Source organism: Eptesicus fuscus, chromosome 10 (genome assembly GCF_027574615.1).
Source record: "Eptesicus fuscus isolate TK198812 chromosome 10, DD_ASM_mEF_20220401, whole genome shotgun sequence".
NCBI lineage: Eukaryota > Metazoa > Chordata > Mammalia > Chiroptera > Vespertilionidae > Eptesicus > Eptesicus fuscus.
The window spans coordinates 2108529-2134425 of NC_072482.1; the positions used below are offsets into that span (position 1 = coordinate 2108529).

The following is a 25897-nucleotide window of genomic DNA, read 5'->3' on the forward strand; positions in this document are numbered from 1 at the left end:
GGGCCCAGCCCGCGCTCCCGGGGCGGCCGCTCGTCCGCGGCGTCGCCCACGCGCGCGGGTCGCCGGCGTCACCGCGGCGCCGGAGCCTCCGTTCGCGGCCGCGGCGCCGGGTCCGCGACATGAGCCGGAAGAGGCCGCGCCTGGGCGCGGAGCCGCTGGGGCTGAGGCGGCGGCGCGGAGGCGGGCCCGCCGAGGCCGACCCCCCGAGGGGCGCGGCCGGTGCCCGGGTGTTGGGGGGCGGCGCCCCGCCGGGCAGCCCTCCCCGCCCGGGGTCGGCGCGCGCGGCGGTCGCGGAGCTGGGGCGGCTGTTCCCGCGAGGCCTGTTCGGAGACGCGCTGCCGCCCATCGCGCTGCGGAGCCAGGTGTACAGCCTCGTGCCCGACCGGACGGCGGCGGACCGGCAGCTGGTGAGGGCGCGGCGGCGGCTCGCGGGCCTCCGATCGGCACGCCGGGGGCCGGGGGTGCCCCCGCCCTGGAAAGCACCCGCAGCGGGGAGCGAGCCAGGCCCCCGCAGGGGGAGCCCACCGGCGTGACGTGTGTGGAATGGGGAACGTGGCCTTTCCTTGCTCTGCGTTGGCTGGCTGCTTCCCTAGGTTTCTCCCCTCGGTCAGGCTCACCAGTGGCTTATCAATGTTAATGTCTTTCAGAGAACTCACATTTAGCCTGTTTCTCTCTTGTTTGCATGTTTTCTGCTTCATTAATCGGTTTCCCCTCTACTGTGGGGTTTATTTTACTTTTCCCCACTAACTTTTATCCTTTTTTCTAATAAATGCATGGCAGGCTGTAGTTCTCCGCTAAGTATTGAGATTCATCTATCTATCCTCCCAAGTTTTGGTATATGTTTTCATTATCATTTATTTCCAAATGTCTTCTAATTTTCCCCGTGTTTTCCCCCTTTGATTTATTGGGTTGATTAGTAAGTATGCCTTAATTTCTAAGAGTTTTCTTATTCCCTTACTAGAGGCCCGGTGCACGATGGATTGGGGAGAGACACGGGAGGTTGGCCAGCCAGGGAGGGAAGGGGAGGGCTCCAGGGCCTGTGGGGCCCATCTCGCTCAGTCCCTCTCCCCCACCCCAGCAGCAAGCTAACCTACAGGTAGTAGAGTCTGCCCCCTGATGGTCAGTGCATGGCATAGCGAGTGGTTGAGCGGCCTTAGCATATCATTAGCATATTAAGCTTTGATTGGTTGAACGGCTGACCGGTTTACTGGACACTTAGCATATTAGGCTTTTATTATATAGGATAGGATTATATAGGATAGGATTGTTACTTATTTCTGGCATAAGTGATATAGTGGCCAGAGAGTGTTCAATATGATTTTCTTCATTTGAAACTTGTTGAGACTTGCTTCATGCTATGTGGTCAGTTTCGCTAAATATTGTATGTGTAGTTGAAAAGAATATGCGGAGAAACCAAGATGGCGGCATAGGTTAAACACCTAACCTGCAGCCGGGCACAACAATTTCAAAGGCACAACTAGAGGTCAGAACGGACATCGTCCAGAACCACAGGAGAGCTGGCGGACTGAAATGCCCACAGCTGGGGGGAAGGAGAAGGCCACGGGGACAATCGGGGGAGCCGTAAAAGCCTGAGGTATGGAGAAACTGGCGGAGACACGAGCACGCGCGCCTGCGGGGAGGATGGAGCCGGAGAGGAAGGGGCGGCTGACGGCCTGGCCGGCGTTCACTGGCAGGAAGGAGATAAAGGCTCCGGAGTGCGCTAAGCGCCGGCTCCGACTGCACTGAGCGCCAGTTCCGGGCAAAACCCTGGGAAGCCAGGCGCAGGCTTGGGGAATGAATCTGGGCTGTGGGGCGCAGGCACAGAGGAGCGGTGGAAGGCAGAGTTCCAGAGGCGCGCACGGGAAGGGGCGCAAAGGACGGACTGTTGCCTGCGCCACTGAACTGCCCTAGCGGGAAGGAGACATAAGCTCAGGACCGTGCTGAACCCCAGTTCCGACTGCACTGAACCCCAGTTCCGGGCGAAACCCTGGGAAGCCAGGCGCACGCTGGGGGAATGAATTTGGGCTGTGGTGGCGGAGGCACAGAGAAGCGGCGGCTCCAGACGCGCGCACTGGAAGGTGCGCAGAGGACGGACTTTTGCCTGCGCCACTGGGTGGCCCTGCTGGGAAGGAGACAGGGACGCCAGACTGCGCTGAGACCCAGTTCCAACTACACTGAAACCCAGTTCCAGGCGAGAATCTGGGAGTCCAGATTCATTAGGGGAGGGACTGGACTGTTTGGCAGTGGGTGAAACTCCAGGGCGCGTTTCTCTCAGAGGTGTTTGCAAGGAATACAGAGGGACACAGACGCAGGAGCCTCATAGGGCGGGGCTGACAGGAAGCCAAGGTTGTAGGCTCCACCCTGTAGCTCCGCCCCAGCCAAGCTGAGCAGAAGCTTTTTCCTGCTGAGTGCCTCAGGTAGTGGCTGACCCACACTACATTGGAGACCCAGAAACGAGGGCATCTAGTGGTTGGTGTGAGATGACACCAGATTTCAATCACTTGCATAAGGGAAGCATTCTAGAGGCAGACTCAGTGAGCGCCAAGGCATTGCTGCATCAAGACCCGGCCCACAAACATGTCTCCTGCACAGCAACTCTTCCTATATAGACAAAGAGGGTCCTCACGGCCAATTGGCCTGGAGGACAATTCCTCCCAGTGACACCAACAACAATCAAGACTTAACTGTACAAAGGAGGACCAAGATGGAGACATAGGGCGGCAGCCTGATCGTTGCCTACCACAACAATATTGAGACTACGACGGGAGAGCAGAGCAGACACCAGCCAGAAAGACCGGGGGGCTGGCTGAGCAGATGCTCTACAACTAGAATAAAAGAGAGGGGTACGCAGGATGATGCTGATGCCGGTGACCCAAAGTCCACACTTTAAGAACTATGGCTCAGGCGACACAATGGCGGCCTGGAACGTGCTCGGCGCAGTTCCCCCGGCGGTCTCCGGCTGAGGGGACGGCTCCACTCGCTGCCGAGCACGGACAGACGAGCCCCTGGGAGACATGGGGTGGGAGACTCCGTGCTTGCTGACCTCCGAGTCCTTCAAGAATCTCAATGCCCCGAAGTGGCCAGGTGCGCACGCTCAGCGACCGGCCACCGTTGCAGACCCAAGGGCCGACGCAGCGACACCGGACCAGCCCACCGCCGTGCACCGGGCACACCGGAGCCTTGCCGAGCCCGCCGCCCAACGAGTTCTGCGGCAGCCGCCCTGGAGCTCTGAGAAAATGACCGAAGGAATTGCTGAGAGGGAATTGACCAACAGGAATTGGGATCAAGAAGACGAAACCCCGCTGAGACCCGAGTCCAGGCGAGCCTGCGAGCCTCTGGGCTCAGATGTGGTCACACGCCTCTGGGTCTAGGTGAGGCCTCACGCCCCTGGGTTTGGGTGAGGCCACGCGCCCCTGGGTCCAGGTGAAGCTGGATTCCGGGTTCGGGTGAGGCCATGTGCCCCTGGGTCCGGGCGAATCTGAACCCTGGGTCCGGGTGAGGCCGTGGGCCCCTGGATCCGGGTAAGGCTGGGTCCCGAGTCCGGGTGAGGCCGTGCGCCCCTGGATCCGGGCGAGACCACATGACCAGGCGTCTGAGAGAGGTAACGTCCCCCTGGGTCCGGGTGAAGCTGAACCCTGGGTCCGGGTGAGGCCGTGGGCCCCTGGATCCGGGTAAGGCTGGGTCCCGAGTCCGGGTGAGGCCGTGCGCCCCTGGATCCGGGTGAAACCACGCGACCAGGGGTCTGAGAGAGGTAACGCGCCCCTGGGTCCGGGTGGCTTCGTGCACCTAGGTCCGGGTGAGGCCACGTGCCCCTGGGTCTGAGAGAGGCCACGCACCCCTAGGTCCGGGCGAGACCATGTGTCCCTGGATCCGGGTGGGGCCTCGTGCACCTAGGCCCGGGTGGGGCCGCGTGCCCCTGGGTCTGGGGGAGGCCAGGCGTCCCTGGGTCCGGGAGAGACCGTGTGTCCCTGGATCCGGGTGAGGCCTCGTGCGCCTAGGCCCGGGTGAGGCCACGTGCCCCTGGGTCTGGGGGAGGCCAGGCGTCCCTGGGTCTGGGAGAGACCGTGTGTCCCTGGATCCGGGTGAGGCCTCGTGCGCCTAGGCCCGGGTGAGGCCACGTGCCCCTGGGTCTGGGAGAGGCCGGGTGTCCCTGGGTCCGGGTGAGACCATGTGTCCCTGGATCTGGGTGAGGCCTCGTGCACCTAGGCCCGGGTGAGGCCACGTGCCCCTGGGTCTGGGAGAGGCCAAGTGTCCCTGGGTCCGGGTGAGACCATGTGTCCCTGGATCCAGGTGAGGCCTCGTACACCCAGGCCCGGGTGAGGCCACGTGCCCCTGGGTCTGGGAGAGGCCAAGCGTCCCTGGGTCCGGGTGAGACCATGTGTCCCTGGATCTGGGTGAGGCCTCGTGTACCTAGGCCCGGGTGAGGCCACGTGCCCCTGGGTCTGGGAGAGGCCACGCGCCCCTGGGTCCGGGCGAGACCATGTGTCCCTGGATCCGGGTGAGGCCTCGTGCACCTAGGCCCGGGTGAGGCCACGTGCCCCTGGGTCTGGGAGAGGCCAAGCGTCCCTGGGTCCGGGTGAGACCATGTGTCCCTGGATCTGGGTGAGGCCTCATGCACCTAGGCCCGGGTGAGGTCACGTGCCCCTGGGTCTGGAGGAGGCCAAGCGCGCCTGGGTCCGGGTGAGACCATGTGTCCCTGGATCTGGGTGAGGCCTCATGCACCTAGGCCCGGGTGAGGTCACGTGCCCCTGGGTCTGGAGGAGGCCAAGCGCGCCTGGGTCCGGGTGAGACCATGTGTCCCTGGATCCGGGTGAGGCCTCGTGCACCTAGGTCCGGGTGAGGCCATGTGCCCCTGGGTCTGGGAGAGAACAAGCATCCCTGGGTCCGGGTGAGACCATGTGTCCCTGGATCCGGGGGAGGCCTCGTGCACCTAGGCCCGGGTGAGGCCACGTGCCCCTGGGTCTGGGGGAGGCCAAGCACGCCTGGGTCCGGGTGAGACCATGTGTCCCTGGATCCGGGTGAGGCCTCGTGCACCTAGGTCCAGGTGAGGCCACGTGCCCCTGGGTCTGAGAGAGGACACGCACCCCTGGGTCCGGGCGAGACCATGTGTCCCTGGATCCGGGTGAGGCCTCGTGCACCTAGGCCTGGGTGAGGCCACGTGCCCCTGGGTCTGGGAGAGGACAAGCGTCCCTGGGTCCGGGTGAGACCATGTGTCCCTGGATTCGGGGGAGGCCTCGTGCACCTAGGCCCGGGTGAGGCCACGTGCCCCTGGGTCTGGGGGAGGCCAAGCACGCCTGGGTCCGGGTGAGACCATGTGTCCCTGGATCCGGGTGAGGCCTCGTGCACCTAGGTCCAGGTGAGGCCACGTGCCCCTGGGTCTGAGAGAGGCCACGCACCCCTGGGTCCGGGCGAGACCATGTGTCCCTGGATCTGGGTGAGGTCTCATGCACCTAGGCCCGGGTGAGGTCACGTGCCCCTGGGTCTGGAGGAGGCCAAACGCGCCTGGGTCCGGGTGAGACCATGTGTCCCTGGATCCGGGTGAGGCCTCGTGCACCTAGGCCCGGGTGAGGCCATGTGCCCCTGGGTCTGGGAGAGGACAAGCGTCCCTGGGTCCGGGCGAGACCATGTGTCCCTGGATCCGGGGGAGGCCTCGTGCACCTAGGCCCGGGTGAGGCCACGTGCCCCTGGGTCTGAGAGAGGCCACGTACCCCTGGGTCCGGGCGAGACCATGTGTCCCTGGATCCGGGTGAGGCCTCGTGCACCTAGGCCCGGGTGAGGCCACGTGCCCCTGGGTCTGGGAGAGGCCAAGCGTCCCTGGGTCCGGGTGAGACCATGTGTCCCTGGATCCGGGGGAGGCCTCGTGCACCTAGGCCCGGGTGAGGCCACGTGCCCCTGGGTCTGGGGGAGGCCAAGCACGCCTGGGTCCGGGTGAGACCATGTGTCCCTGGATCCGGGTGAGGCCTCGTGCACCTAGGTCCTGGTGAGGCCACGTGCCCCTGGGTCTGAGAGAGGCCACGCACCCCTGGGTCCGGGCGAGACCATGTGTCCCTGGATCCGGGTGAGGCCTCGTGCACCTAGGCCCGGGTGAGGCCATGTGCCCCTAGGTCTGGGAGAGGCCAAGTGTCCCTGGGTCCGGGTGAGACCATGTGTCCCTGGATCCGGGTGAGGCCTCGTGCACCTAGGCCCGGGTGAGGCCACGTGCCCCTGGGTCTGGGAGAGGCCAAGCGTCCCTAGGTCCGGGTGAGACCATGTGTCCCTGGATCCGGGTGAGGCCTCGTGCACCGAGGCCCGGGTGAGGCCACGTGCCCCTGGGTCTGGGAGAGGCCAAGCGTCCCTGGGTCCGGGTGAGACCTTGTGTCCCTAGATCCGGGTGAGGCCACGTGCCCCTTAGTCCGGGTGAAGCCATGCCCCTGGGTCCGGCCGAGACCAAACCAGAGGGAGTCGGACCTCCGTTACCACCATTTGTCCACCATCCAGAGCTGAGGGGTCAGTGCTGACATGTACACATAAGGAACTGGTGGACATTGAAATTGGGTCTCAAAAGAACTGTTGGTCCAGAAAGAAACTCACTACAGACTGATTCATTTGCCTGTCAGCATAACTATTATTGCTTGTCTCACATTCAGTTCTCATAAGTATATATCTAGTGACATATGATCTCGCTCATCTAGGGGAAATGATGAACAACATAGACTGAGGAACAAGAACAGAACCAGAAGCAAGGAGGCATCGATCGGACTATCGGGCCTCAGAGGGAGGATAGGGGAGGGTGGGGGGAGGGGGAGAGTTCAACCAAAGGACTTGTATGCATGCATATGATCCTATCCAACGGTTAAGTTCAACAGGGAGTTGGGGCATGCGTGGGGAGGGGGGGGGATGGGAATGGGGGGATGAGGACAAATATGTGACACCTTAATCAATAAAGAAATTTAAAAAGAAAAAAAAAAAAGAAAAAAAAAAAGAAAAGAATATGCATTATTCAGTTATTAATTTCTCAGTAACTAGAGTTGAAGTCTTCTTTTTTTTTTTAATATATTTTATTGATTTTTTACAGAGAGGAAGGGAGAGGGATAGAGAGTTAGAAACATCGATGAGAGAGAAACATCGATCAGCTGCCTCCTGCACACCCCCCCACTGGGGATGTGCCTGCAACCAAGGTACATGCCCTTGACCGGAATCAAACCCGGGACCCTTCAGTCCACAGGCCAACGCTCTATCCACTGAGCCAAACCGGTTTCGGCAGAAGTCTTCTGATTCCTCACTGGTTATTTTGTCTGTTCTATGAGCTAATGAAAGTTGGATTAATATACTTTTGTGATTGTGGATATGTTATTGTCTTTTCAAATATTTCCCCTACCTTATCTCTTTTCATTCCTCCCCAGACTTCAATTACACATACATTGGATCTTCTCTTTGTATCCTTTACGTCTTTTAGCTTCTTGTCTGCATTTTCAATCTTTTTGACTGTATTATATTTTGGTTAGTTTTTTAGAATCTGTTTTACAGGCTAGTAGCTTTTTATTTAGTTGTGCCTTAATACATTAAACCCATCCATTGAGTCCTTAATTGCACTTGCCAGTTCTAGAATTTCTATTTGATTATTTTTAACATATTATGTCAGTTCATATAATTTCTTGCTAAAAAATTCTATCTTGACTGTTGTTATTTAAGCATTATAAACATAGGGTTTTTTAGTAGTCAGTTTTTGATAATTCCCTGACAACATGTCTTTTGGGGTCTGTTTCTATTGTCTGTTTCTTTTGAATTTTGTTTTCTTGTGTGTCCATATATTTATTTATGCCCAGTTATTATTATTTTTTTAAATATATTGTTAAGATTTCAGAGAGGAAGAGAGAGAGATAGAAACATCAACAATGAGAATCATTGATCGGCTGCCTCCTGCATGCCCCCTACTGGGGATTGAGCCTGCAACCCGAACATGTGCCCTTGACCATAATTGAACCTGGGACCCTTCAGTCCACAGGCCGATGCTTTATCCACTGAGCCAAACCGGTTAGGGTGTGCCCAGTTATTTTTGACTGTGGTGGACAGATTTGCCTATGGTTGGCAAACTGCGGCTTGCGAGCCACATGCGGCTCTTTGGCCCCTTGAGTTTTTAGCAAAGGCCAGCTTAGGAGTACCCTAATTAAGTTAATAACAATGTACCTACCTATATAGTTTAAGTTTAAAAAATGTGGCTCTCAAAAGAAATTTCAATCGTTGTACTGTTGATATTTGGCTCTGTTGACTAATGAGTTTGCCGATCGATCACTGGCCTAAATCATCAAATGCCCTCCATCTTCCAATTACATCTTTGTTGTTGTTAATCCTCACCCGAGGATATTTTTTTCTCCATTGATTTTTAGAGAGAGTGGAAGGGAGAAACATTGATGTGAGAGACACATCGATTAGTTGCCTCCACCGGGGATCGATCCTGCAACCCAGGGATGTGCTCTTGACGAGGAATGGAATCTGCGCCTTTCAGTGCTCAGGCCAATGCTCTAACCACCTAGCCACACCGGCCACAGAGCCCAATTATTTCGATGAATTCTTTTGTTGACGTATTATTTGTGAGCTCTTTTAATTTTAAAAATATTTTATCCAGCATTTTAATTAATTTTCAGCAGGTGAGTTGGTTCTTGCTATATTCTTAGAAACACTAGTCCTGGTGGATTTTTATTTGTTTTAAACATTTTATCCCATATTCTTCCCTATTTTCTCTGCCCACAGTCTAGACTGTTAATTCCTTGAGGGCAGGGTCTGTGTCTTTTTAAAATATACATATATTTTTATTGACTTCAGAGAAGAAGGGAGAAGCAGAGAGAGATAGAAGCATCAATGATTGGCTGCCTCCTGCACGCCCCCCGCCTCCTGGGGATTGAGCCCGCAACCCGAGCATGTGCCCTGACTGGGAATCAACCGGTGACCTCCTGGTTCATAGGTTGACGCTCAACCACTGAGCCACACCAGCCGGGCAGAGTCTGTGCCTTAATCACTATTTTATCTTACTTAGTGTCTGGCGTATGATTAGTCTTAGAAAAGGTGTACTGATAGTTTCACGTAAGAGATGAGGTGGGTGGGTACCCAACTGGGAAATACTATTTGGTGATTCACCTGATTCTCTCTCCACAGTTTTCCTTTACTTGGAGAAAAACTCCCCAGCATGGGCATGTACCAGGGTATGGTAGAGCCTCTCACCTGACACCCTTCTTCTCACCCCATCTTTCTGGAAACAGAAAGAACTTCAGGAACAGGGGGAGATCAGAGTCATCCAGCTGGGCTTCGACCTGGATGCCCATGGGATTGTTCTCACCGAGGACTACAGGACCAGGGTGCGTGTGCTCGGGGCGCGGGCGGCCGGCGGCTCTCCCACGCCACACCTCCACCTCCCAGGGCACAGGGCTCTGGTTGGTCGTGACGGGAGGGACGGGAAGGAGGGGGAGGAAGGGTGTGAGAGGTGGAAAGAACGGAGCAGAAGGGGATCCCCAGCCTCTCTCCCTGGTTCCAGGTCCTCAGGGCCTGCGACGGCCGGTCCTATGCTGGGGCCGTGCAGAAGTTTCTGGCTTTGGTGCTCCCAGCCTGCGGGGACCTTAGCTTCCAGCAGGACCAAATGACGCAGACCTTTGGCTTCAGGGACACAGAGATCACGTGAGACTTGGGGGGACCAATCACATCCGGCATCTGGCACCTCCCTGCCTCCCTCCTTCCAGCCTGGCCCTTTTCCTTTTGCTGAACCTGCCCAAAAGGTTGACTTTTTTTTTTTTTTTTAGTAAAATCTAAATTTGTATCCTTCCCCCAAGAGAGAGGCCATCTCACTGGAGCCTTGGACTTAAATTCAGGCTGCCTGGGTGGCCAGTGAGATGCATGTGGAGGCCTGGCAGGGACCACATGCCTGATGTGACTCACCTGAGACAGAACCGAGTGGCAGGCACAAGGCACTCATATTCCAAAGCAGCACCCAGGCGCGGCGCGGCGCGAGGGAAGCGTCCGGCGGGCTGTGCCTGACTCCGGTCCCTGCTGGGCACCATGGGCCATGGGGAGGCATTTCAGGAGCTTCTGCTCAGTAGACGTGGGAGGAGCTGTGTGAGGCCGGCCTCGGCAGTGGCAGGGACACAGGAAAAGACCCTTATTGCTCCCCTGCGGCGGGACTGAGCGTGCGTCAGGGCTTGTGGTCAGGGAGGTATCCAGACTGGTTTTAGGAAACAAGTAGCAGGAAGAGAGAGTGCGGGAGGGCAGCTGGGTAGGCGAATGGGACCAGAGACCTGCCGGGCAGGGGCGGGGAGGAGGTGTCTGTTACCCGGTCCCTCTGCCTGGTTGCCCATGTTTCCAACATTAGCAGCGAGGAGAGAGGATTCTCAGAGCCACGGCCTCATCTCTCCTGGCTTCCCACCCGCTTAGGCAGCTGGTCAACGCCGGAGTCCTCACTGTCCGAGATGCCGGGAGTTGGTGGCTGGCTGTGCCCGGAGCTGGGAGATTCGTTAAGTGTTTTGTGAAAGGTATTCTGTCTGCAGCTTAGCCCCCAGCCCTCCAGAGCACCTTTCCGGGGCTCCTCTGGCCGCAGGCCTTACCCCGCTCCTGTCCACCCTCCAGGGCGCCAGGCTGTCCTCGGCATGGTCCGGAAGGCCAAGTACCGGGAGCTACTCCTGTCGGAGCTCCTGGGCCGGCGGGCGCCTGCCTCGGTGAGACTCGGCCTTGCCTACCATGTACACGACCTCATCGGGGCCCAGCTGGTGGACTGGTGAGTCTTGCCCCCAGCCGCTGGCAGTTAGAGCAACGACCCAAAGCAGAGGTGGGTTTCCTTCACTAGGGAAGCCCAGCTCCTCTCTCCTGCGGAACCCGGGAATGTTCCTGGCCAAGTTCTGAGTTCTCCCCAGACCTTGGGCCCACGTGTCTGGATCCAACCGTGTCTTTCTCTTGCAGTGTCTCCACCACTTCTGGGACCCTTCTGCGCCTGCCAGAGACGTGAGGGTCTGCTCACCGCGGCAAGCCTGCCGGAGCCGGCCTGGGGCCAGGCGCGCTGCCCAGTGGTGGCTGAGCCAGGGTCACCTTGGGAAAGCTCGGCCAGGAGGATGCGCGATGGACCCGAGGGCGTGCAGTGCCAGGCGTCACCGCTGCTGTTGACCTGGGCTCCGGGCCAGGGCGGGCTTTGGGCAGCGTCTCGGGGGCCTGTGGGCGTGGAGCCAGACCCCATGCCGGGGCCATGGCCGCTGCCTCTGGGGCAGCACGGTGCTGCTGTTACTGTCGGGGGAGGAAGGCGGGTGTTCGAGGGGCAGGTGGGGGCGGGTTCTTTGCCCTTCATGTTGGATTGAAATAAAGGACTTGTGCTGGTGCTCCCTCCTGCTGTCTGGTGTGATGTGGGGGGTGGCGCCTCGCTCGGGGGGAGGTAAAGCCACAATTGGGCCTAAACTTGGCCTCATTGTTCAGAGGAAGAGGGTGCTGAGGTCAGTTTTCCTTGTGGGTGGTGAGGGTGCCCGTCTAACCACGGGTTCTGTCGGCCTGTGAGAAGCAAAGGCCTCACCAGGCCCCGCTGTGGGGGTTTTAGTGGGAGGCCCGCGTCCCACCGCCTTGTTTTGTCGGCCTGGCAAAGGAGCCTTGAACCTCCGCTGGTGCCCCGCCCAGGTACACAGACACCACATTCCCAGTAGGGGAGGTGCCCAGGCACTGGCATGGGGTTAACAGGGGGGCGGAGGGGGAGGGGAAGGGGGAGAACAGGACCTCTGGGCCATGATTTCCTCAGTGACCCAGGTGTCCGGGGTGCCCCCCGCCCCCAACACTGGGCCTGGGGCCAGTTGCATTTCTTGGTTGTCACGTGGTTTCCCGGCTTTAGCTGGCCCAGGGGAGGAGCAAGGTCCAGAGTCTACTCTGCTCCGAGCACGAGGCCGGCCAGAGAGGAGCAGACAGACAGACGGGTCTGATCGCTCCTGGTCTTGCAGCCATGCGGCTCCTCTGGGGGCTGATCTGGGCGTCCAGCTTCGCCTTGTCTCTGCAGGAGCCCAGGTCCTGGCGCGGCGCGGGGGCTGCTGGGCGGGCGGGCTGGGGGCCGGTGGGGCCGCTGCTGACCTGCCTGTTCTCCCAGGTTGCTCCTGTTTTCTCCTTCCGTGGTTCACCTGGGGGCCCCCCTGTCGGTGGGGCTCCAGCTCCAGGACGCTCCTCGGGGACTGGAAGTGAGAGGGTCCGTGTTCCTGAGAAACCCTTCCCATCACAATGCCCCCTGCTCCCCGAAGGTGGACTTCCTCCTCACCTCCCAGGAGGACTTCGTTCTCCGCAGCCTCCAGGTAGCTGGCCGCCCCGTCCTGCTGCGCTGAGCCCGCTCCGTCGTCCCACCTCGGGGTCGGTCTGCTGGCGGCCTCCTTCCCTGGCTGTCTCAGCCTCTGGCTTTCTCCTGCTCTGTCTCTCACCCGCTCCCTTTCCCTCCCCCTCGCCTGACAGATACTCCCCAACGGTGCCAACAGCTGTGGCCTCAAAAGCCTCCTCGGAGGCCCCAAGATCCAGCTGGTGGCCCAGTCACCGTGGCTGAAGCGCTCTCTGTCCAAAGAGGTGGACACTCAGGGCGTCAACCTGCTCTTTTCCTCGCGCCGCGGGCACCTTTTCCTGCAGACCGACCAGCCCGTTTATAACCCTGGCCAGCGGGGTGAGTCTCAGCCCCAGGGCCCCCCCCACCCCTACCCCCCATCCCCTTACGTGCAATAGCCGGAAAGGGCCGCACGGAAGGCTGCCTGGCAAATGTCTGTCTCCCCCCACTCCCTCCCACGTCCCTCACTGCTGCTCACCCCGCCCTCCGCTCCAGTTCGGTACCGGGTCTTCGCTCTGGACCAAAAGATGCGCCCGACCACAGACAGCCTCACGGTCACCGTGGAGGTGAGTCCCTGACCTCTGACCTTCCTGATCAGCTAGGGCTACTGATGTGCCCCCCCCCCACGGCCACTTTTCCTCCCGTCGCAGAACTCGCATGGCCTCCGCGTGCGGAAGAGGCAGGTGTACGCTCCCTCCTCCATCTTCCAGGATGACTTTGTGATCCCGGACATCTCAGAGTGAGCTCTTGCCCCCAGTTCCCGGTTCCCCTGCTCCCCACGCCAACACAGTGTCAGACCCGAGCTCCCTGAGCCTGTGGTTACCCCGCATCCTCCCCCAGGGAGCGTGGCTGGCTCTCCCAGGCCCTCTGGCACCCGAGGGCTGAGCCCCTCCCTGTCTGTCCTCAGGCCAGGGACCTGGAAGATCTCGGCCAGATTCTTGGACAGCCCGGACTCCAACTACAGCACCCAGTTCGAGGTGAAGAAGTACGGTGAGAGCCCGGCCGGTGTGGATCAGTGGATACAGCGTCGGCCTGCAGACCAAAGGGTCCCGGGTTCGATTCTGGTCAAGGGCAGGTACCTCAGTTGCAGGCTCCTCCCCCGCCAGCTCTGGTCAGGGCGGTGCAGGAGGCCACCAATCGGTGTGTTTTTCTCACATTGATGTTTCTCGCCGTCTTTCCCTCTCCCACTCTCCCTAAAAATCACTGGAAAAATGTCCTCAGGTGAGGATTAACCAAACAAAAAGAAGTACAGTGAGAGCTGGACCACAGGCCCAGAAGGGCAGGAGAGGTGGTGGGAGCAGTGTGGGGTGGGGGGACCTGGGTGCCGCCACCCTGCGGGGAGGGAGTCCTCAGAGGCCCTTCCCCTGGAGTCTGACCAGCCTACCCCTTTGCTTGGGTCAGTCCTTCCCAACTTTGAGGTGAAGATCATCCCCGGGGAGCCCTACATCCTGACAGCACCTGGCGTTCTTGGGGACATCCAGTTAGACATCCAGGCCAGGTAACTGCTGCCAGGGCTGCCCTCAGTGTGAACATCACTTCCCTCCCCCCCCCCCCCGCCCCCGCCGCCCAGGCCACGCCCTCATCCCCTTCCCTGTTGCTCTGTGGCCGCAGGTACATCTACGGGAAGCCGGTGCAGGGGGTGGCGTACGTGCGCTTTGGGCTCCTGGATGAGCGTGGTGTCAAGACTTTCCTTCGGGGACTGGAGAATCAGACCAAGGTGGGAAGGAGGGTGAGGTGGCGGCGGTGACCATGAGGCGGAGGGGTGGGGGGACAGGTGTCACCTGGCCGTTGTCTTCTCTGCCCAGCTGGTGGAGGGCCAGTGCCACGTCTCCCTCGCCAAGGCTGAGGTCCAGGGCGCCCTGGAGAAGGTTGGCGTGCAGCCGGCAGACCTCCCAGGGCTGCGCCTCTACGTGGCGGCGTCCGTCATCGAGTCTCCAGGTGAGTGCTTTGCCGGGTTGTGACTCCAGACCCAGCCTCTGACCTCTGAGCTGACCCTCTGTCCTCCAGCACCGCCCCGCCCCCTTCTGACCCGCATGTGGGACCCGAAGCCAGGAAAGAGCCGGAAGCCTCTCTCCAACTGGGCTGCCGGGAAGCCCCTCTGTTTATTGTTCTCGCTCATCCGCCCATCCGTCTGTCCTCCCACCCATCCCCTCGCAGGCATGTTAGTGTGTGCTGGCCTTGGGTCGCTCAGCAAACTGATGAGGGAGGGACGGCCTGTGCCCCCGAGCTCGCGCCTGGTGGGCGGAAACACGAGCGCCCCCTTGCTCTCCTGCCCCTTCTGGGTCTGCCTCCTCCCCTCGTCTGCCATGTCTTGCAGGGGGAGAGCTGGAGGAGGCCGAGCTCACATCCTGGCGTTTTGTGTCATCTCCCTTCTCCTTGGATCTTAGCCACACCAAGCGACACCTCGTGCCTGGGGCCCCCTTTCTGCTGCAGGTTTCCTCTGCAGGGGAGGGGCGTGGCGGGAGGGCGCGGAGGGTGCCCCGCAGGAGGGCCATGGCCCCTCTTCTCTCTTTGACCTGCCCCTCCACCCACCCAGGCACTGGTCCGCGACATGTCAGGCTCCCCCGCCTCTGACATTCCCGTCAAAGTTGCTGCCACGTTCTCTCCGGGATCTGCTTCTGAAACACATGATAAGCGAAACACAGATGAGCGCGGCCAAGTCCTTGTCTCCATCAACGTCCCTCCCACCACCTCGGAAGTGCAGCTCTCGGTAGGACTCCGACCACCACGGGGGCACAGGGCGGGCAGGAAGGGCAGGGGGAGGGGCTGGTGCCTGGGTCCTGGCCACTGACCCTGCTGCTCCCGCCCCACCCCTTTCTCCAGGTGTCTGCAGGCTCCCTCCATCCAGCCACAGCCAAGCTCACCGTGAGGGCCCCACCCTCCGGAAGCTACGGGTTCCTGTCCCTTGAACGGCTGGATCCTCAACCCCCTCGAGTTGGGGACACTTTCCGCCTGAACCTGCGAGCCGTGGGCGTCCGTGGGGCCAGCTTCTCCCACTTCTACTACATGGTGTGCAGGAGGGCGGGTGCAGGGAGGGCTCGGCGGGAGGGAGCCCTGGGGGCGGTGGTTTCAGGCTGGGCACCGGCAGTGAAGAGGGAACCACTCTCGCCCCAGGTCCTGTCCCGGGGACAGATCGTGTCTGTGGGCCGAGAGCCCAGGGGGGCCCTGACCTCGGTCTCCGTGTTTGTGGACCACCGCCTGGCACCCGCCTTCCACTTTGTGGCCTTCTACTACCACGGGGGCCTCCCCGTGGCCAACTCCCTGCGGGTGGACGTCCAGGCTGGGGCCTGTGAGGGCAAGGTAACGCATGGGGGTGGGGGAGGGGCAGGAAAGGACGAGAAGAAGCTCTCCCATCTGACCCCTCCCCCCCCCGCCCGCCGTGCAGCTGGAGCTGAGTGTGGACAGTCACAAGGACTATCACCCTGGGGAGGTGCTGAAGCTCCAGCTGCACACGGACTCCGCGGCCCTGGTGGCCCTGGGGGCTGTGGACACGGCTCTGTACGCCGTGGGCGGCAGGGCCCACAAGCCCCTGGACATGGGCAAGGTTTGTGAAGACCCTCTCCCAGCCCTCCCTCGTCCTCTCGGACGCATCCCAGCTGCCCGCCCGCTCCGCCCAGCCTCCCTCAAGCTGTGGGGCTTGGGCCTTATTTCCCCAGTGTCTGTGTCTCACATCTGTCCATCCCGCCCTCGCCCACAGCCAGCCCTGCCCCTCAGCCATCTTGTCTCTGCAACAGCCCTGCCTTCTCTGGCCAGGTCTTCGAAGTCATGAACAGCTACGACCTCGGGTGTGGTCCTGGGGGTGGGGACAGCGCCCTGCAGGTGTTCGAGGCGGCCGGTCTGGCCTTTTCTGATGGACACCGATTGACTTCGACCCGAAATAGTGAGACCAGAGGAGGAAGTGGGATGGGTGGTGGGAGGCGGAGTGAGGAGGGAGGGCCCTGAGGGGTAAGGTGGGAGGAGGGGAGCAGGCAAGGGAGGCCACCCACCAGGGCTTGGCTGCAGCCCTGCTCTCTCCCAGGCCTGAGCTGTCCCAAGGAGCAGAAAACCCGGAAAAAGAGAAACGTGAACTTCCAGAAAGCAATTAGCGATAAGTGTGAGTTGTGGGTGCCGATGAAGCTGCCTGCGCCCGGGGTCAGGAGGAGGGGCCTGCCTCCCGGCTCCTCTGCTCCCGAGGGGCCAGGCTGTGGGACTCGGGGCCAGAGGGCCAAGCCTGGGTGGGCGGTGGGTGGGCAGGAGGCTCTGCGCGGCCTCCTGAGCTCCTCGCTCCCAGTGGGCCTCCGTACCTGGAGGTGCGTCCCGTGCTCACCCCCGGCCCTGCAGTGGGCCAGTACGCTTCCCCAGAGGCCAGGCGCTGCTGCCAGGACGGGCTGACGCGGCTGCCCATGACGCGCTCCTGCGAGCAGCGGGCGGCCCGGGTGCCGCAGCCGGCCTGCCGAGAGCCCTTCCTGTCCTGCTGCCAGTTTGCCGAGGGCCTGCGCAAGAAGACCCGGGCCCAGGGCCGCGTGGGCCTCGCCCGAGGTGAGCCAGGGGGCGGGGCTCGGCCGGGCCGGGAGCCTGGGCGGGCGGAGCCCTCCTCACCTTCCTGTGGCCCCCAGCCCTGGAGATCCTGCAGGAGGAGGACCTGATGGAGGAAGACGACATTCCTGTGCGCAGCTTCTTCCCCGAGAACTGGCTCTGGAGGGTGGAGTCCGTGGACCGCTTCCTCCAGTGAGGGCGCCTGGGGGCCGGCCTTGGGTCTGGGCAGGGTCGGGCCAGCCCAGCCTGTGACGGCTGCTCACCTTTCCCACCACAGGTTGTCACCGCTGCCGCTCCCTGACTCTCTGACCACCTGGGAGATCCACGGTGTGAGCCTGTCCAAAACCACAGGTGCAGCTGCCCGCCGGCTCCGCCCTGCCCGCCGCCACCCCTCCACCCAGCTCCCTCTTCCTTCACTGCAAGGAACGGGGTGGGGACAGCGGGGCAGAGATGGTCACCCTGCCCCCCAGTGGCTGAGATGCCCCCAGGCCTCTGATGTCTCCCCCTTCCCCACACCTTGCTCCACAGGCCTGTGTGTGGCCAGACCAGTCCAGCTCCGAGTGTTCCGTGAGTTTCACCTGCACCTCCGCCTGCCCATCTCCGTTCGCCGCTTTGAGCAGCTCGAGCTGCGGCCTGTTCTGTACAACTACCTGGACACAGATCTGCATGTGAGGCCTGGGTGTACAGTGGACACAGGTCTGCCCGTGAGGCCTGGGTGTACAGTGGACACAGGTCTGCCCGTGAGGCCTGGGTGTACAGTGGACACAGGTCTGCCCGTGAGGCCTGGGTGTACAGTGGACACAGGTCTGCCCGTGAGGCCTGGGTGTACAGTGGACACAGGTCTGCCCGTGAGGCCTGGGTGTACAGTGGACACAGGTCTGCCCGTGAGGCCTGGGTGTACAGTGGACACAGATCTGCATGTGAGGCCTGGGTGTACAGTGGACACAGGTCTGCCCGTGAGGCCTGGGTGTACAGTGGACACAGGTCTGCATGTGAGGCCTGGGTGTACAGTGGACACAGGTCTGCATGTGAGGCCTGGGTGTACAGTGGACACAGGTCTGCCCGTGAGGCCTGGGTGTACAGTGGACACAGGTCTGCCCGTGAGGCCTGGGTGTACAGTGGACACAGGTCTGCCCGTGAGGCCTGGGTGTACAGTGGACACAGGTCTGCATGTGAGGCCTGGGTGTACAGTGGACACAGGTCTGCCCGTGAGGCCTGGGTGTACAGTGGACACAGGTCTGCCCGTGAGGCCTGGGTGTACAGTGGACACAGGTCTGCCCGTGAGGCCTGCGGGGGCCTGGGTCACAGCGGGTGGGAGTGTGGCGGGGGAGGGATGAAGAGCCTGACGACCTGACTCTGGCCCTCCCCGCTTCCTCCCCAGATGAGCGTCCACGTGGCCCCGGTGGACGGGCTGTGCCTGGCTGGGGGCGGAGGGCTGGCCCAGCAGGTGCTGGTGCCTGCACACTCTGCCCGGCCCGTTGGCTTCTCTGTGGTGCCCACGGCGGCCGCTGATGTGTCCCTGAAGGTGGTGGCTCGAGGGTCCTTGGAGTTCCCTATAGGGGACGCAGTGTCTAAGATTCTAAAAATCGAGGTGAATGGAGGACCCCTGAAGCCAGATCCCCAGGCTCCCAGATTTACCCCCTGACCCCAGCACCCTCTCTGCTGGCCAGGCCAGAGGCCCACCACCCAAACCCAACTCCTTGGTCAGTTTGCCTTCTACAAGTCTGATCCCACTCTGCCTCCGAAGTTAAAATCCAAGTCCGGGGAGTCTGCACGGGGCGGGGGGCGGGGGCGGGGGCAGCTGCAGCCAGGCGGTGGGTGACCTCAGAGCTGTTTCCCCCGAGACAGAAGGAAGGCGCCGTCCACATGGAGGAGCTGGTCTATGAGCTCAACCCCCTGGGTGAGTGGCCTGGCCGCCGCAGTGTCCTGTGAGGGTTGTAGGTGGAGGAGATGGACTCCAGCAGACTGACAACTTCCCATCTCCCCAGACCACCGAGGCCGGACCCTGGAAATTCCCGGCAGCTCTGATCCCAATATTATCCCCGATGGAGACCACAGCAGCTTTGTCAGGGTCACAGGTGGGCGTGTCCTCCAGGCCCTTCCCAGCGGCCACCCTCAGATGCATGTGAAACCTGTTTGGTGTCATGACCCTCTGACCCTGGGTCCCAGAGCTGCTCTCTGTCCTTAACCCCCTCTTTCCCCTGCAGCCTCAAGTCCACTGGACACCCTGGGCTCCGGGGGGGCCTTGTCAGCAGGAGGCGTGGCCTCCCTCCTGAGGCTGCCGCAGGGCTGCGGGGAGCAAACCATGGTCCTCTTGGCTCCGACCCTGGCTGCTTCCCGCTACCTGGACAAGACGGAGCAGTGGAGCAAACTGCCCCCAGAGACCAAGGACCGCGCGGTGGACCTGATCCAGAAAGGTTCCGGCGCAGGGCGAGCGGAGTGGGCAGGCCATTAAGGGCGACGGGCACCCCAGGCGGCTGGTGGGGGAAGGGGGTACCCAACGGGAATGGGGAGCATGGCCTCGGGCACAAATAGCAGCCGCCGCTCCTCTCCAAGGGTACATGCGGATCCAGCAGTTCCGGAAAACGGACGGCTCCTATGGGGCGTGGCTAAGTCGGGACAGCAGCACCTGGTGAGCCTGGGGGAGTGCTTCTGGGTCCGAGAGCTGGTGGGGCGGCTGGAGGGTGACTACCCAGGTGTCGGGGGAGTGGCCTGTGTTTCCTCTAGGGACCGGCCCCACCCCAGCTGTCACTCCCTCCTCTAGGCTCACAGCCTTTGTGTTGAAGGTACTGAGTTTGGCCCAGGAACAGGTGGCCGACTCACCTGAAAAGCTGCAGGAGACGGCCAAGTGGCTGCTGTCCCAGCAGCAGGCCGACGGCTCCTTCCGGGACCCCTGTCCCGTTATCCACAGGGGCATGCAGGTGCGGCCGGGGGCGGGGCCCAGGGCTGCCGGAGGGCGCTCTCCCGGCCCCGCCCCTCCTGGCTGACGGCTTCTCTGCCTGCACTGACCAGGGCGGCTTGGTAGGAAATGACGAGACGGTGGCCCTGACGGCCTTCGTGGTCATCGCCCTTCATCACGGGCTGGCCGTCTTCCAGGACGGGCGTGCGGAGCAGCTGAAGCAGAGAGTGGTAAGGCCGCCGCGCCTCCTGTGCCGCCCGCTCTCCCTGCTGCTCCTCAGGCCCCGGGTCCGCCCACAGACCTCCCTCCACGTCTTCTAGGAAACGTCCATCTCAAATGCAAACTCATTTCTGGGGGCAAAAGCGAGTGCTGGGCTCCTGGGTGCCCACGCCGCCGCCATCACGGCCTACGCCCTGACGCTGAGCAAGGCCCCTGAGGACCTGCGGGACGTGGCCCACAACAACCTCATGGCCATGGCCCAGGAGACAGGCGGTGAGTCCAGGGGCCTCGGACCTCTGAGTGTGCCCCAGCCGAGAAGGGATGGAAGCACCTGCGGGGGCGCGGGGCAGGCAGGAGAGCGGGCGGGAGCAGGGCCGGGCGGCCGGCCTCCGCTCACGGCTGGCGCCCTCCCTCCCAGATAAGCTGTACTGGGGCTCGGTCATCAGTTCTCAGAGCAACGTGGTGTCGCCCACGCCGGCTCCTCGCAGCCCGGCAGACCCCGTGCCCCAGGCGCCGGCCCTGTGGATCGAAACCACAGCCTACGGCCTGCTGCACCTGCTGCTCCGGGAGGGCCGGGCGGAGATGGCGGACCAGGTTGCAGCCTGGCTCACCCACCAGGGCAGCTTCCAGGGGGGATTCCGCAGCACCCAGGTAGGCGCTGCCTTGGGGATCGGGGTGGGCGGCCCTGGGACCAAGCGCCTGAGTCCCCGTCCAACCTCCCCAGGACACGGTGATCGCCCTGGACGCGCTGTCTGCGTACTGGATCGCTTCCCACACCTCCGAGAACGGGGTGCTCAACGTGAGCCTCAGCTCCCTGGGCCGCAATGGGCTCAAGACCCACGTGCTGCAGCTGAGCAACCACCAAGCTCAGGGGCTGGAGGAGGAGCTGCAGGTGAACCGCCCTCACCTGGGCCTAGTGTGTGAGGCCGGACTTCCTGGCCCGGCCCATCCCTCGCTCCCCTGGTGCCGAGTGGCTGGAGAGCCACCTGGCCTCAGCCGCAGGTTCCTCCCGGCAGTAATGTGCAGGGCCCCCAGCAGTAATGCACGGGGGGGGGGGGGGGGCTCCCAGTAATGCTTGTGCTGGGCCTCCTGGCAGCGGGGGAGGCTGAGTGGAGTAGTGTGCGTGAAGGTGAAGGTGTCAGCTCAGGACGTGAGGGGAGAGGAGGAGCAGGGCTGTTTTTAGGGAGGAGGGCGGTTGGAACAAACAGGTGCCCTCCTGTGCCCCTCTGACATCACGTTCCCTTTTCTCCCCGGGAAGTTTTCCTTGGGCAGCAAGATTGACGTGAAGGTGGGAGGAAACAGCAAAGGAACCTTGAAGGTGAGAGCCCGCAGCACGGCCAGGCCAGCAGGGGGCGCTGGGCTGGGTGCACTCGCTCACTCTGGTCTGCACCTCCCTGGGCCCCTGCGGCCCCTCCCGCATCGAGCCACAGGCCCTGCTTCCTCCCTCTCCCCCTTGTCTGCGTGACACAACCCCTTCGCCAGCTGGCCAGCTGCCACTCCCCCCTGAGCCCCTCTGTCCCCTAATGCCCGGGCCCTTGTCACTTGGTCACTGACGGGGCTAAGACAGCCCTGGAGCTCCTCCCGCCCAAGCCCCACGCTCTGAGCCGTCAGACGAGCCTTCGGACTCTTCCCCGCCACCACGGTTGGGTCCCTGTACCTCCCTGGCCAGACGGGGACCCGTCACACAGGTCTCCTGGCCTAGAATGTCCTCCCCCTGCTTCTCTTCCCATGAGGCAAACTCCTCCTCCGCACGCCTCGGCCCGAAGCCTTTCCCCAGCTTCCCTGCGGCCTCTGCAGGTGCAGAGCGCTGCCTCCGCCTCACCGTCCAACCCGGCCCGGCCGTTCATGTTCTCCACTGGTGGGGGGGTGACGGGAAGGGGCCCAGGCCTCACAGCCCTCCGCCGGGCGGTGCCCTGAGCTATGCTCTGGAGAGAGGCCTGGGGCCCAGGTGCCATGTTCCCTCCGCGCCCCTTGCTGAGCCAGGTCCTTCGCACCTACAACGTCCTGGACATGCAGAACACCACCTGCCAGGATCTTCAGATCGAGGTGACGGTCCTGGGCCACGTGGAGTACACAAGTGAGTGCTGGGGACTGGGGACGGGCCCGGGGCCCCAGGGGCTGGGGCAGGGGCGGAGTCTCAGTGCCCACCGCCCTGCAGTGGAGGCCAAGGAGGACTACGAGGACTACGAGGACTACGAGAACCAGGAGGGCTTCGCGGGAGACGACCCGGGGGCCCTTCCCCAGCCCGTGACGCCCCTGCAGCTGTTTGAGGGGCGGAGGAGCCGCCGCAGAAGGGAGGCGCCCAAGGTGGCCGAGGAGCAGGAGGCCCGAGTGCAGTACACCGTGTGCATCTGGTGAGCGGGCGGCGGCGGGAGGCGGGCGGCGGGCGGCGGGCGGCGGTGGGCGGGCGGGAGGCAGGCGGTGGGCGGCGGCGGGCAGGCGGGAGGCGGCAGGCAGCGGGTGGCGGCGGGCGACTGTGCCCGCCGGCAGGGCACCCAGACCTCGGGCTCCTCTCCGCAGGCGGAACGGCAAGGTGGGGCTGTCGGGCATGGCCATCGCGGACATCACCCTCCTGAGCGGGTTCCACGCCCTGCGGGCTGACCTGGAGAAGGTGGGTCGTGCCCTCAGGAGCCGGCTCCGCCCCTGCAGCCCCTGCCCGTGGCCCTCGGTGGCTGCCTCCCTGTGACCCTCTCCTTCTTTGCAGCTCACTTCCCTCTCTGACCGTTATGTGAGTCACTTTGAGACCTCTGGGCCCCACGTCCTGCTGTACTTCGACTCGGTGAGCGGGGGCGGCCTCACCGAGCACGTCTCTGTGGCTGGGGCGGGGGGTGGGGGCACTGCGGGCGGCCAGCGCTCCCAGGGAGGCAGGACGGGCAGGGGCCGAGCCCCTAATGTGGTTTGGGGCATCGGCAGGGGGAGCGGAGAGTGAGTCTGTCATAAAGCCGAATGTATTCCACCTGAGGGGTCCCTTTTATTGACCGTCTAGGAAAGTGCACCTTCTTTTAGGAAGTGATGTTGGTCACAGATGAGTCGTCTCTGTGGCCTCGTTGGCTAAAACATAGCTTTCAACCCTCTGATGGCCCTCAACATGTTCTGGATGTTTACTGAGGGAGCTGGGGGAGGGGAGGGGAGGGGGCAGGGGAGGGCAGGTGCCGGCTTCGCCGCTCGCTCGCGTGGGCCTGCGGGTCCCAGGGGTGGGCATAGCGGCCGCAGCTGCCCTAGGGCCGAGGAAGGAGGCCTGGTTGTAGCAGTGGTGAAGCGAGGCTGCCAGGAGCGGGTGTGTGTGTGTGTGTGTGTGTGTGTGTGTGTGTGGCAGGAGGCAGAGTGGCTTTGGAGAATTTGTGCATCCTGCCCAAGTCCTGATGGGGGGGCAAGGCTGACCGTTCTGCTTGGCAATCAGCCGGGAAGGGAAGGGGTTGGTGAAAGCGGGCGGGGGGAGGCCGTGGTAGAGGGGCGCGAGGCCGGCAGGCGAGGGGCGGTCAGAAACAGCCCGTCAGCAGCAGAGAGGCGGGAAGCTAACCCTGAGCTGAGGGGAGCTTCGTGGTGTGTCCGAGGCGACACCACACAGGCGCTGGGCCGGGCGGGCGGGGCGTCACCATCTGGGCAGTGAGGTCACCAGGGACCTTGGGAGCAGTTCTGAGTGTCTGCGGCCGGAAGGTGACAGAATGTGAAGGACACAAGATGAGACAGATGAGACAGCGGACACCAGAGACAGGCCAAGGAAGTGGCGCACAGGCCTGCGGGGCCCAGAGAGCGGGTCCCTGACCTCCCCCCCCCCCCCCCCCCCGCCGCAGGTCCCCACCTCCCGGGAGTGCGTGGGCTTTGGAGCTGTGCAGGAGGTGGCCGTGGGGCTGGTGCAGCCGGCCAGCGCCACCCTGTACGACTACTACAACCCTGGCGAGTACCCGGGGCACCGGGAGGTTGGGGAGCCAGGACTGGGCCTAGGGGGGCAGGGAGGTCCTGGGGCTCCAGAGGACTGGCTGGCAGGAGGGCAGGTGCCCTAACGCCCCTCTCTGCTCTCCTCCAGAGCACAAGTGTGCTGTGTTTTACGGGGCACCAACTAAGAGCAAACTCGTGTCCACGCTGTGCTCCGCCGACGTCTGCCAGTGTGCAGAGGGTGAGGCCCGGGCTGCGGGTGGGGGTGGGGGGGGGTGGGGGGAAGGGGCCGGGGGCCGGGGGGGGGGGGGGGGGGAGAAGGGGCCGGGCCGGTGGGGGGGGAGGGGCTAGGGGTCGGGGAAGGGGCGGGTGGGGGTGGGGAAGGGGTCGGGGGTGGGGGAAGGGGCCGGGGGCCGGGGGTCAGGGAAAGGGGCTGGGGGTGGGGGAGTGGGGTGGAGGGGGGTGGGGAAGGGGTCAGGGGCCGGTGGGGGGTGGGGAAGGCGCCGGGGGCAGGGGTCGGGGAAAGGGGCTGGGGGTGGGGAAGGGGCCGGGGCTGGCCTTGCCTCACCTGGGCCCTGGCTTCAGGGAAGTGCCCCCGACAGCGGCGTGCCCTGGAGCGGGGGCTGGTGGAGGAGGATGGCTACCGGATGAAGTTCGCCTGCTACTACCCCCGCGTGGACTACGGTCAGTCCCCCGCCCTCGGGGCCTGGGGGGGCGCCCGCAGGCGGCCCGGAGCTCACCTTCCTCCTGTCCCCGAACTCCTCACAGGCTTCCACGTTAAGGTTCTCCGAGAAGATGCCAGAGCTGCCTTCCGCCTCTTTGAGACGAGTGTCATCCGAGTGCTGCACGTCTGTACGCGGGGCGGCTGCGGGTGGAGGGAGCCGCGGGGGCCTGGCGCCTGGAGCAGTAAACACTCAGAGGCCGAGCTTCCCCCTCGGCCTCTTAGGAGCTCAGGCTTGTCACCGGAAGGCAGCGCCCATGGGGGGTGCAAGGCCTGGCCGTGCCGTCCCCTCTGACAGCTCTTGTCCCGCCCCCCTCAGCCAAGGATGCCCAGGCCGCTGCTGGTCAGACCCGGAACTTCCTGGTTCGAGCCTCTTGCCGCCTTCACTTGGAACCCGGGAAAGAATATCTGATCATGGGACTGGACGGGACCACCCGTGACCTCAAGGGACAGTGAGTTCGCTGGGCCCTGGGTCTCTTGCTGCCCTCACCTGTCCTGAGGGCGAGGATCCCCAGCACCGGGCCCTGCCCCTCAGGTGCCAGGCGCCAGGTGCCGCGGGCTCGCTCCCGTCTGCCCGTCCTGACCCCGCTGATGGCCCTGTGCCCCGCAGACCCCAGTACCTGCTGGACTCGAACAGCTGGATCGAGGAGATGCCCTCGGAGCGCCTGTGCCGGAGCACCCGCCAGCGCGCCGCCTGCGCCCAGCTCCGCGGCTTCCTGCAGGAGTACGGCACGCAGGGCTGCCAGGTGTAGGCTGCCCTCCCGGGAGGAGCCCCGGGCTGGCCCGGCTCAATAAACACCTTCCACAGCCAAGCGTCAGTGTGTGTCTCAGCCCGTGCCTCTGGGTCCTGGCCAGGCCAGGGTTGGCATCATCTCCGGCTCTCGGAGCCTGGACGGCCCTGGGGTGCCTGACCTTCCCAGGTGACTCACCAGGAGCTCAGTCCCTCATCGGACCACCGAGCAGACTTGTGACCCGCAGCCCGGCCTCCACACCAAGGCCTGCCTTCGCCCTGCCTGCAGGCCTCCGCCGCCGGGGTCGCCAGTCTTGCCTTCTGTCCTGGCACAGTTGGCAGGCTGGGCTGATGTTTCCACTGAGGCCTGGTCTGTGGAAAGCCTGAGGTCGTGCATTGGGAGCGCCCCAGGGTTGCACAGCCCCCAGGTCCGGGTCTCTTCCAGGGCCTGACCTCAGCCAAGCCAAAAGGCTGCCTTTGGTGTTTGCTAATACTCCAGGAGACTCTTCTACTGGGGTCAACCCCCCGCCCCCCCCCCCCGTCTGCCTCGCTCCCCTGCATTTGGGGACGCCCTTGGGTCTGAAGGGCTGACCTAGAAATCCATCGAGAGATTTGCTGACGTCCCGCAGCCTGCCATTCAGCCAA

The 25897-nt window shown here is 63.0% G+C and overlaps 2 protein-coding genes across 2 annotated transcripts; both read left to right on the plus strand.

Annotated features, from left to right (window-relative positions):
- Nucleotides 1–39: 39 nt before the first annotated feature.
- STK19 (serine/threonine kinase 19) lies at nucleotides 40–11281 on the plus strand. The gene is made up of 6 exons (XM_028133793.2): nucleotides 40–407; nucleotides 9237–9332; nucleotides 9509–9648; nucleotides 10399–10496; nucleotides 10591–10738; nucleotides 10921–11281. The coding sequence occupies exons 1-6, from the start codon at nucleotides 120–122 to the stop codon at nucleotides 10964–10966; spliced, it is 816 nt and encodes a 271-aa protein (XP_027989594.2). The 5' UTR covers nucleotides 40–119; the 3' UTR covers nucleotides 10967–11281.
- A 631-nt stretch (nucleotides 11282–11912) lies between these two features.
- LOC103300520 (complement C4-A) lies at nucleotides 11913–25334 on the plus strand. The gene is made up of 41 exons (XM_054722342.1): nucleotides 11913–11997; nucleotides 12077–12275; nucleotides 12430–12631; nucleotides 12788–12858; nucleotides 12943–13031; nucleotides 13200–13282; nucleotides 13694–13790; nucleotides 13904–14009; nucleotides 14098–14230; nucleotides 14610–14725; nucleotides 14829–15002; nucleotides 15116–15301; nucleotides 15407–15592; nucleotides 15678–15836; nucleotides 16046–16172; nucleotides 16311–16385; nucleotides 16613–16810; nucleotides 16888–16999; nucleotides 17085–17158; nucleotides 17336–17475; nucleotides 18189–18398; nucleotides 18656–18707; nucleotides 18796–18885; nucleotides 19015–19224; nucleotides 19364–19439; nucleotides 19572–19728; nucleotides 19820–19936; nucleotides 20027–20198; nucleotides 20344–20576; nucleotides 20650–20817; nucleotides 21184–21243; nucleotides 21909–22002; nucleotides 22084–22279; nucleotides 22446–22536; nucleotides 22630–22704; nucleotides 23720–23822; nucleotides 23953–24042; nucleotides 24387–24485; nucleotides 24570–24653; nucleotides 24842–24974; nucleotides 25133–25334. The coding sequence occupies exons 1-41, from the start codon at nucleotides 11936–11938 to the stop codon at nucleotides 25272–25274; spliced, it is 5241 nt and encodes a 1746-aa protein (XP_054578317.1). The 5' UTR covers nucleotides 11913–11935; the 3' UTR covers nucleotides 25275–25334.
- Nucleotides 25335–25897: the final 563 nt, after the last annotated feature.

What these genes read in the sequence shown, in the direction of transcription:
- LOC103300520 (XM_054722342.1), top strand. Translation starts at nt 11,936, where the DNA reads ATGCGGCTCCTCTGGGGGCTGATCTGGGCGTCCAGCTTCGCCTTGTCT. An exon ending in TTATCCACAGGGGCATGCAG is followed by an intron (nt 19,729 to 19,819) that starts GTGCGGCCGGGG and finishes TGCACTGACCAG; the next exon opens with GGCGGCTTGGTAGGAAATGA. An exon ending in TCCTGCTGTACTTCGACTCG is followed by an intron (nt 22,705 to 23,719) that starts GTGAGCGGGGGC and finishes CCCCCGCCGCAG; the next exon opens with GTCCCCACCTCCCGGGAGTG.
- STK19 (XM_028133793.2), top strand. Translation starts at nt 120, where the DNA reads ATGAGCCGGAAGAGGCCGCGCCTGGGCGCGGAGCCGCTGGGGCTGAGG. An exon ending in CCGAGGACTACAGGACCAGG is followed by an intron (nt 9,333 to 9,508) that starts GTGCGTGTGCTC and finishes CCCTGGTTCCAG; the next exon opens with GTCCTCAGGGCCTGCGACGG. An exon ending in GGGGCCCAGCTGGTGGACTG is followed by an intron (nt 10,739 to 10,920) that starts GTGAGTCTTGCC and finishes TTTCTCTTGCAG; the next exon opens with TGTCTCCACCACTTCTGGGA.